The sequence below is a fragment of the Temnothorax longispinosus genome, chromosome 10 (genome assembly GCF_030848805.1).
Source record: "Temnothorax longispinosus isolate EJ_2023e chromosome 10, Tlon_JGU_v1, whole genome shotgun sequence".
Lineage (NCBI taxonomy): Eukaryota > Metazoa > Arthropoda > Insecta > Hymenoptera > Formicidae > Temnothorax > Temnothorax longispinosus.
The window spans coordinates 8,209,903-8,227,219 of NC_092367.1; the positions used below are offsets into that span (position 1 = coordinate 8,209,903).

The 17,317-nt window shown below is 32.7% G+C and overlaps 3 protein-coding genes across 3 annotated transcripts in view; 1 reads left to right on the plus strand and 2 right to left on the minus strand.

The window, feature by feature from the left end:
- Alix (programmed cell death 6-interacting protein-like protein AliX) overlaps positions 1-17,317 on the plus strand; it is a 34,397-nt gene that overhangs the window by 1,676 nt on the left and 15,404 nt on the right. The window lies entirely within an intron of this gene.
- On the minus strand, positions 100-11,210 carry LOC139820287 (uncharacterized). The gene is made up of 13 exons (XM_071790434.1): positions 11,070-11,210; positions 10,822-10,946; positions 8,711-8,877; positions 8,269-8,444; positions 7,513-8,032; positions 6,645-6,866; positions 6,257-6,508; positions 5,925-6,092; positions 2,458-2,813; positions 1,519-2,044; positions 1,017-1,238; positions 645-896; positions 100-485 (listed from the first exon to the last, which is right to left on the minus strand). Exons 3-13 carry the CDS (start codon positions 8,835-8,837, stop codon positions 313-315), a joined length of 2,994 nt encoding a protein of 997 aa, XP_071646535.1. The 5' UTR covers positions 8,838-8,877; positions 10,822-10,946; positions 11,070-11,210; the 3' UTR covers positions 100-312.
- LOC139820160 (cytochrome P450 6A1-like) lies at positions 11,810-17,171 on the minus strand. Its single transcript, XM_071790189.1, has 6 exons — positions 16,497-17,171; positions 14,751-15,127; positions 13,993-14,518; positions 13,495-13,716; positions 13,114-13,365; positions 11,810-12,951 (listed from the first exon to the last, which is right to left on the minus strand). The coding sequence occupies exons 2-6, from the start codon at positions 15,081-15,083 to the stop codon at positions 12,779-12,781; spliced, it is 1,506 nt and encodes a 501-aa protein (XP_071646290.1). The 5' UTR covers positions 15,084-15,127; positions 16,497-17,171; the 3' UTR covers positions 11,810-12,778.

Consider the following 17,317-nt stretch of genomic DNA (forward strand, 5'->3'; position numbering starts at 1 on the left):
TTTTTTCTGTATAATGTTTTCGGTATAACGTTAACATTTATATTGAGTTTTGTATTGTGTGGGCGTTTATCTCTTTATCTCAAGAAATAAAGAAAACAATTTTAAAATATTACATGTATTATTAAGATATCTATATATGTAACAGTATAAACTTACAATTAAACTATCTAATTAGTAACTATTTTACATTAAACAACATTAAAAAATTAATAACTATTACAGCAGAAACAATAACTCCTATCATTGTTCTAATTGATTTTCTTCACGTTTTATTACGCTTTCTATGGAGAGTTCGGGAAAAACTTAAAAAAATTAAGATTGATTAATTTTAATTATTTTTAAATGTAATCCGTCTTTTGGCATTAATAGAAATGCTCGAGGATTGTTTACGTAGGGTATTGTAGTTTTCTCGCAAGTTTCGACTTTGTAGTTTCGTAATATCTTTACAAGTCCAACTTTACTCTGATAAACGGCGAAGCGAGCCCCTGAAAGTAAGAAAACAATATAATGATGTTTGATCAGATTAAAGTTTTCGATTAAAAGTACTTTTTAGTTGGAAAATATGTAATAAAAATATTTTCTAATTAAAAATATTTTTCTGCGCAAAAAGAAATAAAAAGTGATTTTAAATCATTTCACTATACCAATGCAATTTCTTGGGCCGTCGCCGAAAGGTAGATAAGCCATCGGATGTCTGCTTCGCACAGCTTCCTCATTAAATCTTTCTGGATCGAAGACATCTGGTTTTGGATAAATACTCGGATCTCGCTGAATCGCATATGCAGGAATCCATATTCTTTGATTTTTCGGTATACTAACTTTAGTACCATCGAAAGTATAACTCGACATGGATTGTCTCATAAGAACTGTCACTGGTGGATATTTTCGTAATGTTTCTGCATGCATTAAGAATAGTGTCAAATTATGGAAATATTGAAAAACTACAATTAGATTGTTTATACTAGCAGTGGGATCATATTAGAATATCGCTGAATATTATTCTTCAAACGACGTACCTTTGAAAACTTTATCCAAATAATCCATTTTTTTAATATCATCGTACGTTAAATTTTCGCCATGTTTTGCATACATCTCGTCAATTTCTTGACGTAAATTGTCTTGTACTTTTTGATTTAATGCTAACTCATAGAGCGCATTGCTAATAGTTGTTGACGAAGTTTCAAAGCCAGCAGCGAAAAATACGAACGCTTGGGCAGCTATTAAATTATCTGTCAAATCTAAAATGTAATTTATTTATTACCATTTAATTCTTTATTAGATTATATAATCACTCAACAACTCACACACATAATAAATTCATTATTTTCAAAGTTATACTATGTCAAAATTCGGCAATAAAGAACAAATTGTTGTTATAAAAGTAAAAATTAACTTTACACTTTATTGTGATTTATAAAATTATTTTAAACGAGTGTGCAAACTGCTATGGTATCTTTATGTGAAAGATAGTCCTATGACAGATAAAAAAAAGTAACATATAAATATATAGATACATACCAATATCGCCCAATTTATCTGGATGTTTCTTTAATTCGCGCAACATATCAACGAAATCGTGTCTAGTGATATTATTCGTTTCTCTGTAGTCCATAGTCTCCACGATAACGCGCGTGAAGAATTTGGTGACTTCTGTTTGCGGTAGGACGTACGCGGATAATTCGTAAAGCCACGGAAGCATTTGTCTCATTCTGAATCGTAATGTATTTCTCCAAGACGGATTAAATATTTGTCTTCCCATCTTGCGAAATTCACTGTCTTCGTCTGACAAAGCGTTCATCTCGATGCCGAAGGCGCAGGTACCGATAACGTCGGTCGTATATTTGGCCGTCAATTCGCGGCATTCTACCGGTTCATTTCTGCTCGCTACTTTTTCCATGTATTGGACAAGGTGGTCAGCGCATTTGGATATTAAGGAGAACATCTCTTTTAGTTTACCGGATGTAAAAACAGGCGACAGTCTCGTTCTCAACGGTCGCCATCTCTTCGGCTCCAAAGCGAAAAGATGTTGCGACAGCGGATCGGCCTGTGACAAAGATATATTAGAATTGTAATAGAATTTAAAATTAAGAACTACTAACTTGACTTGTATAAAGCTCTTTGGAGATACATTTCATATTTTAAATAAGTTTTATTATACGAAAATTATAGAAGTATAATATTATGTGAATCTTTAAAAATCATGCGCCGTGTGTGTATTTACACTGGAAAAAAAATTAGATTCAAGAAAATATTTATTTACATAGAACCAATAACTTATTTACTTAATATAAGTACTTAAATTAAGTAAAGATATCTAATTCTAAATAAATATGTGATTATATTAAGTAAATAAGTCATTGGTACTATGTTAAAATAAATTTTCTTGGATCTAAATTTTTTTTTCAATGTATATATTTTCTGGATATACTTAAATATAACAGCTTAAAATATCCTCACCTTTTTGAAAGTGGGTAGTCCTCTGTTAGCAAATGTGGAGAAATCTTTGATAAGGATATCCTTAATTAAATCTGGATCTTTTACAATAAGAATTGGAGTTTTTCTAGCGAATATCCCAATCATTGGTTCATCTTTATGCTCGTTATATAATTTTGTCGTATAATCGCCCATAGATAAATTATTAAACATAATGTCTTTAAAATTGCCGAATCCTGGTGTCGGTTGCGGACCAGGAACGCCACGTGACTTCCAAAAGTCATAACTTGACGTGAGGAAATAATAAAGAGCGATAATTACGGCGGCGATGCCGCATAGAATTTCGAAGGGTTCCATTGTTCGACAATCGTCGGTCAGTTATCACGATGATCTTTACTGAAAGAAAAAAAAACATTTGGTTACATAAACGTCTTATAGTCTTGAAATTATAAAATTTAATGAAGTACTATTAGAATGCATCTTTACCAAGTCATGAGTTTAAATTACATTTGATGACTATTGTTCTTAAATTAATATTGAATTGGAGAAAACTTATTTAGAGAAAACTTTAATTTAGCGTGCCTTCTGGAGATACCTCAAAGAAGCGTTTTTTTTAATTTATAAACTATTTCAAATATTCACATGCATTATGCAATATTGATATTGACATTCAATAATCTAAATTCGTTGATATATTAACTGTTCCAAATTGATACCTTATCACTCTGGTATCACAGATATCATTTTCTTCGTATTATATGTTGGTACAAAGTCTCTCATTTTTTATATTTTGCAGCTGACGACTAAATAACTGACTTGTACTTAAATGTTATTTAGAAGTATTACATCTCTCAGTCTTTATATCTTTTATGACGCTAATGCGAAAGATAATAAGGTAATCTGAAGACGTTTGTTTGGAAAAAAACTTTAGGACGAATTAATACTTGCACAAATACACAACCAACGTTGCGTCATCAAAATTCAAAATTAGAAAAATTGAATGAGGAAAAAAGTTGGTACATAATGCACAATTACTTCTCAATATAGCGCGCTTAAATACATGCAAATCATCTTGAAATATAAGGCGAAGAATTTATCGCCGGCCAAATGAGATTTTTTTTATAAATTTAATTTGATGACCACGCAATCTGTTACGTGGCAATTATTTACATTTCGCTCGCTTGTCGCTTAATATTTTCCACGATACTGGAGTAGAAAAAAAGAAACGAAAAAACGTGAAACAAGAGGTCGTTCTATTGTTTTACAATCCAAGCCCGTCCTCGACCTCGAGCAGTGCATGATATCTAGTAGCGCAGTGGGGATAAATTATGAGAAGTATAGCAGTCACAGACCCGTCAATGTTACTTTGATGACGACATTATTCAATACATGAACGAATGACTGAATGCAGCACATGTAACGCACGCGCGATGCAAAGTAAACCATTGTTCATCAGGGATTGAGAGGTTCGTTGATAACGCTAGACTTATGTAACGTATACGTATATGATGTAATACTTCCGAGATACAATAAATAATACTGTCAATAGCATCGATATCAATTCATTTCATCCGTCGCGTAATAACGTTTCGGAAAGTAGAAAATATTGCGTCGAAAAAATCGCGAGATCGATTCCTCTCCGCTTCGTAGCGATTCCGGTGGTTTCTTCGCTGATGATGATGATGATGATGATAAATAAACATGTGATGAAGTGATTTCTTTCAACACATATTCGATGATGAAATTCGACGTTGGTACAAGCAATGAACGTGACATACCTGAACGCGGATGGCGGTGCGACGTAATTGCATCTCTGGGAGATATATTGCGCCGTGTACCAGCTCGCGTCGGCTCGTAAGTGAACGTGTAGCACGCAACGTTGTAACTGGAGATTCAACCAACCGTCGCCGTCTCGTGTGGAATTATAAGCGCCAGCGCTCCAGGGTGAGGAGAGTATGTGGACAAGCATGTGACTCACGATGAATTGTGGAAACGGTATCTTCAAGATTTATCTCTCTCCGACGCATCTAGTGTGTCTTATCGTGACTCTGCAAGTAGCGATACTCGGAAAAGTCGATTAGATAACATTATATGTTACACCTACTTAATATACATATATGTATGATAACATGCAGATTTCGGTGCTGAGCTTTTGACGGTTTGTTTAATCATATTGCGAATAAATGCATCGATTAAGTTAAATATGTAGTGAAAACATTTTCCTTTATGATGATCTACTCTATCCTCCTTTCGGCTGTACAATTAGCCGCAATTAATTGAGCGAAATATAAAGGAATTACAGGACCTTGTTCAAGAAGCGAGAGAGAATAAGAAATCACCGCGGATATTAATTTTGCGGTAACGAAAAACTCTCGAAGCATTGCCAATATCGACGACGAAGTTTCAAAGCCAGCAATAAGATATCTATATGCTTGTGAAGTTATTAAACTATCTGTCGAATTTAATCTGAAACGTCATTTCTTCAAAACTATAAATAACTTAACTTTCTATTTAAAAAATTAATGAATTAACAATACATATGTAATAAATTTATTACTTTTAAATGTATTTTTCTCTTATTATATGTTCTGAAGAAGACAAAGTGAGTACATAGTCGAAACGTATACAGTCGGATCTTAAATTAAGACCGTCTTAAGATGAGCATCTTACGAAGCAATACAGAGCCGTATTAGCATCTTAAGATATTACTTAAAACTTAAAACGATCTTGAAATAAGAACAGGCTATGAATACTGGCTCAGAGACCTTAGGCCGCGTCTACAATCAGTCGTATGTCGTAGTCGGATGTCGAAACGCAGCCGATGGTCCAAATCGAGGAAAATTTATTTTCGAAAAAGTTTTTGATTTTGCAAAACATTTTCTTGACAAGGACAAAATATTTTTAAGAAGGGTAATTTTATTATAAGACCACTAAGTATATAATTTTATATAATAAATAGAATTGCAAGAATAAGTATTACATATTGCACCAAAAGTTTTGAATGCACTTGCTCGAGGATTATAAAGATTTTAGGCAAATATTCTTTCATTATATATTTCAGTTGATTTGTTTGTATTATGAAACCCTTTCTCATAAACATCGTCTAGACATTTTAAATTTTATGTTTCTCTGTTTTGTATTTTAGACTACCAATGACGTTTTAGTGTTATATCTCGAAACTTTTTTGCAAATTTGAAACGTTTCTGAAACACTTATATTTAGTTTTGTGTTGGGCGGGCGTTTAACTGAAGAAATAAAGAAGACAATTTTTTAAAAGATTACATATTATATATTATTAAGATATATATGTAACAGCATAAACTTACAATTATCTAATTAATCACCATTTTACATAAGACGTAAATGCACAACATTAAAAAAATTAATAACTATGTATTACAGAATGACTCTTATCATTCTAATTGACAGATTTTCTTCATTTTTTATTACGCTTTCGGTGGAGAGTTGGAGAAAAACTTGAAAAAATTAAGGTCGATTAATTTTAATTATTTTCAAGTGTAGTCCGCCCTTTGGCGTTAATATGAGTGCTTTAGGATCGTTTACGTAGGGTATTGGAGTTTTCTCGCAAGTCTCGACTTTGTAATTTCGTAGTATCTTTACAAGTCCAACTTTACTCTGAGAAACAGCGAAACGCGCTCCTGAAAATAAAAGAACGATCATGATATAAATTTGATTAAAGTTTTCGATCAAAAGTACTTTTATTTGAAAAATATGTAACAAATTAAAAATATTTTTTGATTAAAAATTTTTTTCTGCGTGGAAGGAAATGAAAAGGGATATTTCAGATTATTTTACTATATACCAATGCAATTCCTTGGCCCGTCGCCGAAAGGTAGATAAGCCATCGGATGCCTGCTTCGCACAGCTTCCTCATTAAATCTTTCTGGATCGAAGACATCTGGCTTTGGATAAATATCCGGATCTCGATGAATCGCGTAAACGGGAATCCATACCTTTTGATCTTTCGGTATACTAACTTTAGTACCATCGAAAGTATAATTCGACGTGGACTTTCTCATAAGCATTGGTCCCGGCGGATATTTTCGTAATGTTTCTATATGCATTAAGAATAGTGTTAAATTGTGAAAATATTGAAAAACTACAATTAGATTGAAGTTTACTGGCAATGATATCATATTACAATATCGCTAAAAAAATATATAGCATATATTATTCTTCAAACGACATACCTTTGAAAACTTTATCTAAGTAATCCATTTTTTTTATATTATCGTACGTTAAGTCTCTACCATGTTTTGCATACATCTCATCAATTTCTTCACGCAGATTATCTTGTATTTTCTGATTTAATGCTAACTCGTAGAGCACATTGCTGATAGTCGCCGACGAAGTTTCAAAGCCAGCAGCGAAAAATACAAACGCTTGAGCAGCCATTAAACTATCTGTCAAATCTAAAATATCATGTTTTTATTAATTTATCAATAATATTAATATATCAATATATTAATTTAATGTTGTTTGAGATTAGCTAACCCAGATAGCTAAACCTGCGCAGACAGATTCTAAGCAGAGTTTGCAGTAAATTTTTCATGTCAGAAAGACAAAAATTTTCATACAGAAGCTGCTCTATTAGACGATGTTGTCAAACTGTTACCAGAAATATGACAGAATCTGTTTACATTGCCTGTCAGTAGGCACTGTCTGCGCGGTTTCTGTTGTCTGCTAACAAAATCTGCGTTCTGATTATGTTAGCAGACTGTACTAACAAAATATAAGGGACGCAGTTAATGTCAGTCTGCTGACATGTTTCGATCTAATCTGTTATCAATCTGTCGGCATACACTGCTATATCCTTTTGTTTACTGGGTAATTACTTAACAATTCATATATGTATATAATTTTATTATTTTTATAATTATATTATGTTCAACTGGCCGTACTACGGCTGTAATAAAGAAGTCGCCATGAAAGTAAAAGTCAATTTTATTTTATTATGATTTATAAAATTACTTTTAGACACATGAAAACTCGTATGATTTTTCCATAAATATAAATATAATCCTATGGCGGATAAAAGTAATATATAAACATACATACCAATATCGCCCAATTTATCTGGATGTTTCTTTAATTCGCGCAAAATATCAATGAAATCATTTCTAGTAATATTATTCGTTTCTCTGTAGTCCATGGTCTCCACGATAACGCGTGTGAAGAATTTGGTGGTTTCTGTTTGCGGTAGGACGTATGATGCGAACAATTTGTAAAGCCACGGAAACATTTGTCTTATTCTCATTCTTATCCAAGTCGGATTGAATACTTTTCTTCCCATCTTGCGAAATTCACTGTCTTCGTCCGACAAAGCGTTCATCTCGATACCGAAGGCACAGCTGCCGATAACGTCGGTCGTATATTTGGCCGTCAACTCGCGGCACTCGACAGATTTATCTTCGCTCACTACTTTTTCCATGTATTGGACAAGGTGGTCAGCACATTCTGATATTAAAGAGAACATTTCCTTTAGTTTACCGGATGTAAAAACAGGTGACAGATTCATTCTCAACGGTCGCCACCTCTTCGGCTCCAAATGGAAAAGATTTTGCGACAGCGGATCGGCCTGTGACAAAGAAAGTATTGTAATCAAGTAAATTTAACTCAAAATCAAATTCTACTAACTTACAGAAACTTGCATAAGTCTCTTGGAGTTCACATCTCGCATTTTTTAATAAGTCTTATTATACGAAAATTAAACAAGTATATATGAATATTTTTAAAACAGATGCGACATGTGTGTTTTGTTTATATTTTCTTTGGATATATGTATTTAAATGTAATAGCTTAAAATATCCTTACCTTTTCGGAAGTGGGTATTCCTCTGTTAGCAAATACGGAGAAATCTTTGATAAGGACATCTTTAATTAAATCTAGATTTTGTATAACAAGAACTGGTGTTTTTCTATCGAATATCCCAATCATTGGTTCATCTTTGTAGGTGTTATACATTTCTGCCAAATAATCGCCTACATACACTGAAAAAAAAAATTGGTTGTACGGATTAAATTTGTATAGTTGTTGATCCAATGATTGATTCAACAATAATTAAGTTGCACTAAAAAAGGTATAGTTCATTTATGTCAACTATCAACATTTTTTAATCAAGAATTAGTTAATTCAACTAATGTTTAGTTGAACGTATCGGACTAAATATTTTAGTTAGATGAAACACATTTTCCGTTTTTTAACAAATTTTTTGTCTCAGTGTATGTTTTATTAAGTACAACGTCTTTAAAATTACCCAGCCACGGTATCGGTCGTGGACCACGAACGCCACGTGACTTCCAAAAGTCATAACTTGACGTGAGGAAATAATAAAGAGCGAGAATCACGACGGCGATGCCGCACATGATTTCGAAGAGTTCCATTGTCCAGCAGTCGTCGATTAGTTATTACGAATATTCTTTACTGAAAGAAAAGGAAGAAGATCGTTTTGTTATATAAACCTTCGTCTTGTTGAAATTATAAATTTGGATAAAATTTAATCAAAATTTATCTTAAACAAAACATGAGTTTATATTAGATTTGATGAATATTATTTTTAAATAAATATTGATTTAAATAATATGTATTTAATTTAGCATGCGTCATCTGAAGATTACAGTATCGAAGAAACGTTCCTTTAGTTGTAAACCATTTAAAATATTCATATGAATTATTAGTAATATTGATACTGATAGTTTCAATTATTCAACTTTGTTCATATATTAACCCTTAAACACATACTTTCCAGTCTGTAACATTAGTACATAACGGGGGTATGCCATACTTGACTCGCGTATTTCAACTATAACTTCGCGTCCTGTGTGTCAATTTTAAACCCCTTTTTTTTTTAAATTGCGTGCTAAACTGTAAGGAACAAGACCATGTACATGATTTTGTGATTTAACGTTTACCTTCAAAGATATTTGCAAATAAGTCGAATAAAGTCGTAAGAAAATTTTGCAAAAATCACTTTTTTTAAATTTATAACTTCAAAAAAACTGATAAAGACATTTTATTAACGGATCTTGAAAGTATAAAAATGATAGTATATGAAAAAAAATACGTCATAATTATTTGTTCCAAAGAGTTGAATTATTTGACATGGTGAACTTGGACAATTTTAAACTTTTTTAGAGCATTTCAATTATGTGAAAAAAAATCCTGTAATTTTGAAATCCTAATTTATAAAAAATTTTAAGACTTTATGTCTAGTTTTTGCGATTGATAAATATAATTTAAAAGTTAAATTTGGCTTTAAAAACTTGGCGTCAACAAAATGACGAACATGAGAACCATACATATATTTAATTGTTTTACAGAAATAGGTTAAAAATAATTTAAAATTACAATATAATTCTTTGAAAGTAATTTATTTTTATAAAAAAAATGAATGATGTTGCTATCTCTGAAGTACCGCGTGACTTCGAATGCGTTTCCATTCCGTATATTATAATCTGAAATAATCCGTATTGTAAGATTATAACCTCAAATTATCTGCAAAGCATGAAACGGTTACAAAATAAAACATGTTGCGGGGTAAATAAATAAAATGAAGTATGCCAACAAATTCCACTAACACATAACGGGGGTATAACGTACCCCAAACAAACTTCCTTACCTTTTTGCTCGACTTCTATAGCGAGACTGACGCGCTGCCTTAACTGGACGTTCAAGACGAAACCTGAAAGTTTTTTTTATCGACCCATACCAGACCACTATCATCACCCATTCCGAAATGGCGTTTATTTAAAAAATCGACCGGGTATGGCATACCCCATCTGTATGTTTAAGGGTTAACTGTTATGTTGATATTAATTTGATACCGTATTCTGGTATCATAGATATTTTCTTCGTATTGTATATGTTAGTACCAAGTATCTTCCGAAATTTCCGATATTTTACAATCGACGATTTAATAACTGATATACACTCAAATGTTATTAAGAAGTTATTACGTGAGTCTCGTATTATTAGAGATGACAGATAATACAGGTAATCTAAGTTCGTCCGGGAAAAGACGCTAGAACGAATTAATGTTTGTACAAATGCGCAACCACGTTGCGTCATCAGAGTTGAGAAATAACTAAAAGAAGGAAAAAGTATAGGCAATTAAAATATATGTTTATCAATACGATCGATATTGTTTTATTTTTCGCGATGTTTCGGTATAAGGAGAAAATATCGCGAGATCGATTCCTCTCCGCTAGTGACTCCGGTGGGCGCCGGTTTCTTCGCTGATGATGATGATGAATGTGAGTGCGATGAAGTAATTTCTTTCAACACATATTCGAGGATGAAATTACAGAATTTGTTTCTTCTTTTCTTTTCTGAAATTTGATGTTGGTACAAGCGACGGACATGCCATACCTGAACGCGGATGGCGGTGTGATGTAATTGCATTCGTCATCATATATTGCGTTGTACATCAGCTCGCGTCAGCCCGTAAGCGCGAACTTGTAGTCTTGTACTAGCTCACGCGACGGTGTAAAGGCCTTCGCACAATGAAAAATACAAGGAACAAGGAACAGATATTAGCGATTAGGAATAAGAAATCAGGAATAAAACTGGTGTAGCATTGATACACGGCTTCCGATAGGTTAAAAATCATCTATTACCTGTGTTATATTCCCTGTTTCTGATGCTTTTATTTTTTATCGTGCATTCAATTTTATTCTTGATTCTTTAGTCCTAATCGCTAATATCTGTTTTTCATTGTGCGGAGGCCTTAACTGGTGGTAATTCAACTAACCGTCCCGTCTAGATCGTGCGAAATTATAAGCGCGGACACTCCAACGCGAGGAGAGTATGTGAGTCACAATGAATTGTGGAAACGGTTTCTGCAAGATTTATCTCCCTTCTTCGCATCTAGTGTGTGTTATCGTGACTCTGCAAGTAGCGCGATACTCGAAAAGTCGATTGGATAATATCATGTTACACCTAATATACATATGCATGTTAACATGCGGATTTCGGTGCTGAACTTTTGACCGTTTTGTTTAATCATATTGCAAATAAATGCATCGATTAAGTTAAATATATAGTGAAAACATCTTCCTTTATGATGATCTATTCTATGCTCCTTTCGGCTGTACAATTAGCCGCATAGCGAAATATCAAGGAATTACAGGACCTTGTTAAAGAAACGAGAGAGAACAAGAAATTGCGGATATTAATTTTGCGGTAACGAAAAACTCTCGAAGCATTGCTAATATCGATGACGAAGTTTCAAAGCCAGCAATGAAATGTCTATATGCTTGTGAAGTTATTAAACTATCTGTCGAATTTAATTTGAAACGTCATTTCTTCAAAACTATAAATAACTTAACTTTCTATTTAAAAAATTAATGAATTAACAATATGTAATAAGTTTATTATTTTTAAACGTATTTTTCTCTTATTATGCTCTGAAGAAGACAAAGTGAGTATAACATAGTCGAAACGTATACAGTCGGATCTTAAATTTAAGACCGTCCTAAGATGAAGCATCTTATGAAGCAATAGGTATAGAGCCGTATTAGCATCTTAAGATATTACTTAAGACGATCTTGGAATAAGAACAGGCTACGAATACCGGCTCAGAGACCTTAGGCCGGTTCTACAATCAGTCGTATGTCGTAGTCGGATGTCGGAACGCAGCCGATGGTCCAAATCGAGGAAAATTCGTTTTCGAAAAAGTTTTCGATTTTGCAACTGTCTCTATGTAAGCTGAGTTATTTTGCAAAACATTTTCTTGACAAGGACAAAATATTTTTAAGAAGGGTAATTTTTTATTATAAGACCACTAAGTATATAATTTTATATAATAAATAGAATTACAAGAATAAGTATTATACCTTGCATCAAGTTTTGAATGCACTTGCTTGAGGATTATAAAGATTTTAGGCAAATATTCTTTCATTATATTTTTTAGTTGATTTGTATGTAATATGAAAAGTTTTCTCATAAACATTCATGTATAGACATTTCAAATTTTATGTTTCTCTGTTTTGTATTTTAGACTACCAATGAGGTTTTAGTGTTATCTAGAAACTTTTTTGAAAATTTGAAACGTTTCTGAAACACTTATATTTAGTTTTGTGTTGTGTGGACGTTTATCTCAAGTAATAAAGAAACAATTTTAAACGATTACATATATTATTAAGATATGTATGTAACAGCATAAACTTACAATTAAACTATCTCATTATTAACTATTTTACATAAAATATAAATGCACAAACATTAAAAAAATTAATAACAGAATGACTTCTATCATTCTAATTGACAGATTTTCTTTACTTTTTATCACGCTTTCTGTGGAGAGTTGGAGAAAAACTTGAAAAAATTAAAGTCGATTAATTTTAATTATTTTTAAGTGTAGTCCTCCTTTTGGTGCTAATATACGTGCTTTAGGATCGTTTACGTAGGGTATTGGAGTTTTCTCGCAAGTCTCAACTTTATAATTTCGTAGTATCTTTACAAGTCCAACTTTGCTCTGATAAACAGCGAAACGCGCTCCTGAAAATAGAAGAACGATCATGATGTAAATTTGATTAAAGTTCTCGGTCAAAAGTACTTTTATTTGAAAAATATGTAACAAATTAAAAATATTTTTTGATTAAACATTTTTTTCTGCGTGGAAGGAAATGAAAAGGGATATTTCAAATTATTTCACTATACCAATGCAATTTCTTGGCCCGTCGCCAAAAGGTAGATAAGCCATCGGGTGCCTGCTTTGCACAGTTTCTTCATCAAATCTTTCTGGATCGAAGACATCTGGCTTTGGATAAATATCCGGATCTCGATGAATCGCGTAAATGGGAATCCATATTTTTTGACTTTTCGGTATACTGACGTTGATACCAACGAAAGTATGACTGGACATAGATTCTCTCCTAAGAACTGCCAATGGTGGATATTTTCGTAATGTTTCTGCATACAATAAGAATAGTATCAAATTATGGAAATATTGAAAAACTACAATTAGATTATAGTTTACTAGCAGTGGGATCATATTAGATTATTAGAATATCGCTGAATATTATTCTTCAAACGACATACCTTTGAAAACTTTATCCAAATAATCCATTTTTTTTATATCATCGTACGTTAAATTTTCACCATGTTTCGCATACATCTCGTCAATTTCTTGTCGTAAATTGTCTTGTACTTTTTGATTTAATGCTAATTCATAGAGCGCATTGCTAATAGTTGTTGACGAAGTTTCAAAGCCAGCAGCGAAAAATACGAACGCTTGGGCAGCTATTAAACTATCCGTCAAATCTAAAATGTAATTTATTTATTACCATTTAATTCTTTATTAGATTATATTATCACTCAAGAATTCATACACATAATAAATTCATTATTTTTAAAGTTATATTATGTTAAAATTCAGCAATAAAGAACAAATTGTTGTTATAAATGTGAAAGTTAACTTTACTTTATTGTGATTTATAATATTATTTTAAACGAGTGTGCAAACTGGTATGGTATTTCTATGTGAAAGATAGTCCCATGACAGATAAAAGAAATATATATAGATATACAGATACATACTAATATCGCCTAATTTATCTGGATGTTTCTTTAATTCGCGCAACACATCAACGAAATCGTGTCTAGTGATATTATTCGTATCTCTGTAGTCCATAGTCTCCACGATAACGCGTATGAAGAATTTGGTGGTTTTTGTTTGTGGTAGGACGTACGCGGATAATTCGTAAAGCCACGGAAACATTTGTCTCATTCTGAATTGTAATATATTTTTCCAAGACGGATTAAATATTTCTCTTCCCATCTTGCGAAATTCACTGTCTTCGTCCGACAAAGCGTTCATTTCGATGCCGAAGGCGCAGGTACCGATAACGTCGGTCGTATATTTGGCCGTCAACTCGCGGCACTCGACAGGTTTATTTTCGCTCACTACTTTTTCCATGTATTGGACTAGGTGGTCAGCACATTCTGATATTAAAGAGAACATTTCCTTTAGTTTACCGGATGTAAAAACAGGCGACAGTCTTATTCTCAACGGTCGCCACCTCTTCGGCTCCAAAAGGGCAAGATTTTGCGACAGCGGATCGGCCTGTGACAAAAAAAGTATTGTAATCAAGTAAATTTAACTCAAGATCAAATTTTACTAACTTACAGGAACTTGGATAAGTCTCTGGAAGTCTACATCTCGCATTTTTTAATAAGTCTTATTATACGAAAATTATACAAGTATATATGTATATTTTTAAAACAGATGCGACATGTTTTGTTTATATTTTCTTTGGATATGTGTATTTAAATATAATAGCTTAAAATATTCTCACCTTTTCGGAAATGGGTATTTCTCTAGTAGGAAATACGAGGAAATCTTTGATAAGGACATCCTTAATTAAATCTAGATCGTGTATAACAAGAACTGGTGTTTTATTATCGAATATCCCAATCATTGGTTCATCTTTATAGGTGTTATACATTTCTGTCAAATAATCGCCCACGGATGTTTTATTAAGCATAACATCTTTAAAATTACCCAGCCCCGGTATTGGTCGTGGACCACGAACGCCACGTGACTTCCAAAAGTCGAAATTTGACGTGAGGAAATAATAAAGAGCGAAAATTACAACGGCAATGCCGCACAGGATTTCGAAGGGTTCCATTGTCCAGCATGCAGTTGTCGATTAGTTATTACGAATATTATTTACTGAAAGAAAAGGAAGAAGATTGTTTTGTTATATAAACCTTCGTCTTGTTGAAATTATAAATTTGGATGAAATTTAATCAAAATTTATCTTAAGCAAAACGAGTTTTTGTTAGATTTGATGAATATTATTCTTAAATAAATATTGATTTAAATAATATGTATTTTGTATTTAAAGCATGTCATCTGAAGATCGTATCGAAGTATCGAAGAAACGTTCCTTTAGTACTTTAAACTATTTAAAATATTTATGTGCATTATTAATTATTAGTAATATTGATATTGATAGTTTCAATTATTCAACTTTGTTCATATATTAACTGTTACGTTGATATTAATTTGATACCGTATTCTGGTATCACAAATATTTTCTTCGTATTGTATATGTTATTAGTACCAAGTATCTCATTTCCGATATTTTGCAATCGACGATTTAATAAGTGATTTACACTCAAATGTTATTAAGAAGTTATTACATGAGTCTCGTATCTTTCATGATGCTAGAGGTGACAGATAACACAAGTAATCTAAGTTCGTCCGGGAAAAGACGCTATATAATAGAACGAATTAATATTTGTACAAATGCGCAACCATGTTGTGTCATCAGAGTTCAGGAATAACTGAAAGATGGAAAAAGTATGGGCAATTACCTCAATATAGCATATATACTTGAATACATAAGTGTTACGTTCCGATATCATTCAAATCTTTTTGAAATCTAAAGGCGTAAAATTTATCTCCGACAAACAAATGAAATTTCTCGATAAATTCAATTCGATGATCACTCGATGATTGTTTATCTTTTACTTCATCGATTGTCACTTATAAATCGAGAAAGAAAGTTTATCACTTTCGCAAAAAAGTTTAGCGCTTATATCCGAACATCTCATGCATCTGGCAGCGCAGTGGAGATAAAGTAGGAGAGGTATAGCGGTCATAGATACGTCAATATTACTTTCATGACGATTATTCAATGCGAGAACAAATGATTGAATGCACACACACACGTATGTAACGCGCGCATGTTCGATGTAAAATAAACGAAATAAACTATTGTTCAGGAGAATTGAGAGACTTGCTGATAACGTCCGATCTGCAACGCACGATGTAACACTTCAGAGATAATGATACGTTTATTAATACTATCGATATTGTTTTATTTTTCGCGATGTTTCGGTATAAGGAGAAAATATCGCCAGATCGATTCCTCTCCGCTAGTGACTCCGATGGGCGGTTTCGTCGCTGATGATGATGATGAATGGGAGTGCAATGAAGTAATTTCTTTCAACACATATATTCGAGGATAAAATTACATAATTTGTTTCTTTTTTTCTAAAATTTGATTTTGGTATAAGCGACGGACGTGACATACCTGAACGCGAATGGCGGTATAATTGCGATTTAATTGCATCTGCCGCATATACTGCGCCGTGCATCAGCTCGCGTCAGTCTGTAAGTGCGAACTTATACTAACGACGGCGCCGTCTAGATCGTGCGGAATTATAAGCGTGGACGCTCCAGCGCGAGAAGAGTGTACGCGTGCAAGTTCGTAAGTCACGATGAATTGTGGAAACGGTATTTGCAAGATTTATTTTTTTTCTTCGCATCTAGTGCGCGTTATCGTGACTCTGCATGTAGCGATACTCGAAAAACTCGATTAGATAACATCATGTTTACACCTGATATACATATATGTATGTTAACATGCAGATTTCGATGCTGAGCTTTTGCCCGTTTTGTTTAATCATATTGCGAATAAATGCATCGATTAAGTTAAATATATAGTGAAAACGTCTTTTTTTATGATGATTTATTCTATGCTTCTTTCGGCTGTACAATTAGCCGCAATTGAGCGAAATATAATGCGAAAGGAATTACAGAACCTTGTTAAAGAAGCGAGAAAGAACAAGAAATCGCGGATATTAATTTTGAGGTAATGAAAGACTCTATCTCGAACGCATTGCTAATATCGACGACAAAGTTTCAAAACCAGCAATGAAATATCTGTATGCTTGTGAAGTTATTAAACTATTTGTCAAATATGTAATCTGAAACGTAATTTTTTTCAAAACTATAAAATAATAATTTAATTCGATTAGAAAAATTAATAATTTAATAAAGCATATGTAATAATGAAATTTATTATTTTTAAATGTATTTTTCTCTTATAATCTGAAGAAGACCAAGTAAGGT

Coding starts and splice junctions, on each gene's coding strand:
- LOC139820287 (XM_071790434.1), bottom strand. CDS start 8,837: ATGGAACTCTTCGAAATCATGTGCGGCATCGCCGTCGTGATTCTCGCT. Junction 8,445..8,710: donor ACGACCGATACCGTGGCTGG/GTAATTTTAAAG, acceptor TTTTTTTTTCAG/TGTATGTAGGCGATTATTTG. Junction 2,814..5,924: donor AATAATTAAAATTAATCGAC/CTTAATTTTTTC, acceptor GATCATCGTGAT/AACTGACCGACGATTGTCGA.
- LOC139820160 (XM_071790189.1), bottom strand. CDS start 15,083: ATGGAACCCTTCGAAATCCTGTGCGGCATTGCCGTTGTAATTTTCGCT. Junction 14,519..14,750: donor AAATACCCATTTCCGAAAAG/GTGAGAATATTT, acceptor TTTTTGTCACAG/GCCGATCCGCTGTCGCAAAA. Junction 13,366..13,494: donor TTTGGATAAAGTTTTCAAAG/GTATGTCGTTTG, acceptor TATTGTATGCAG/AAACATTACGAAAATATCCA.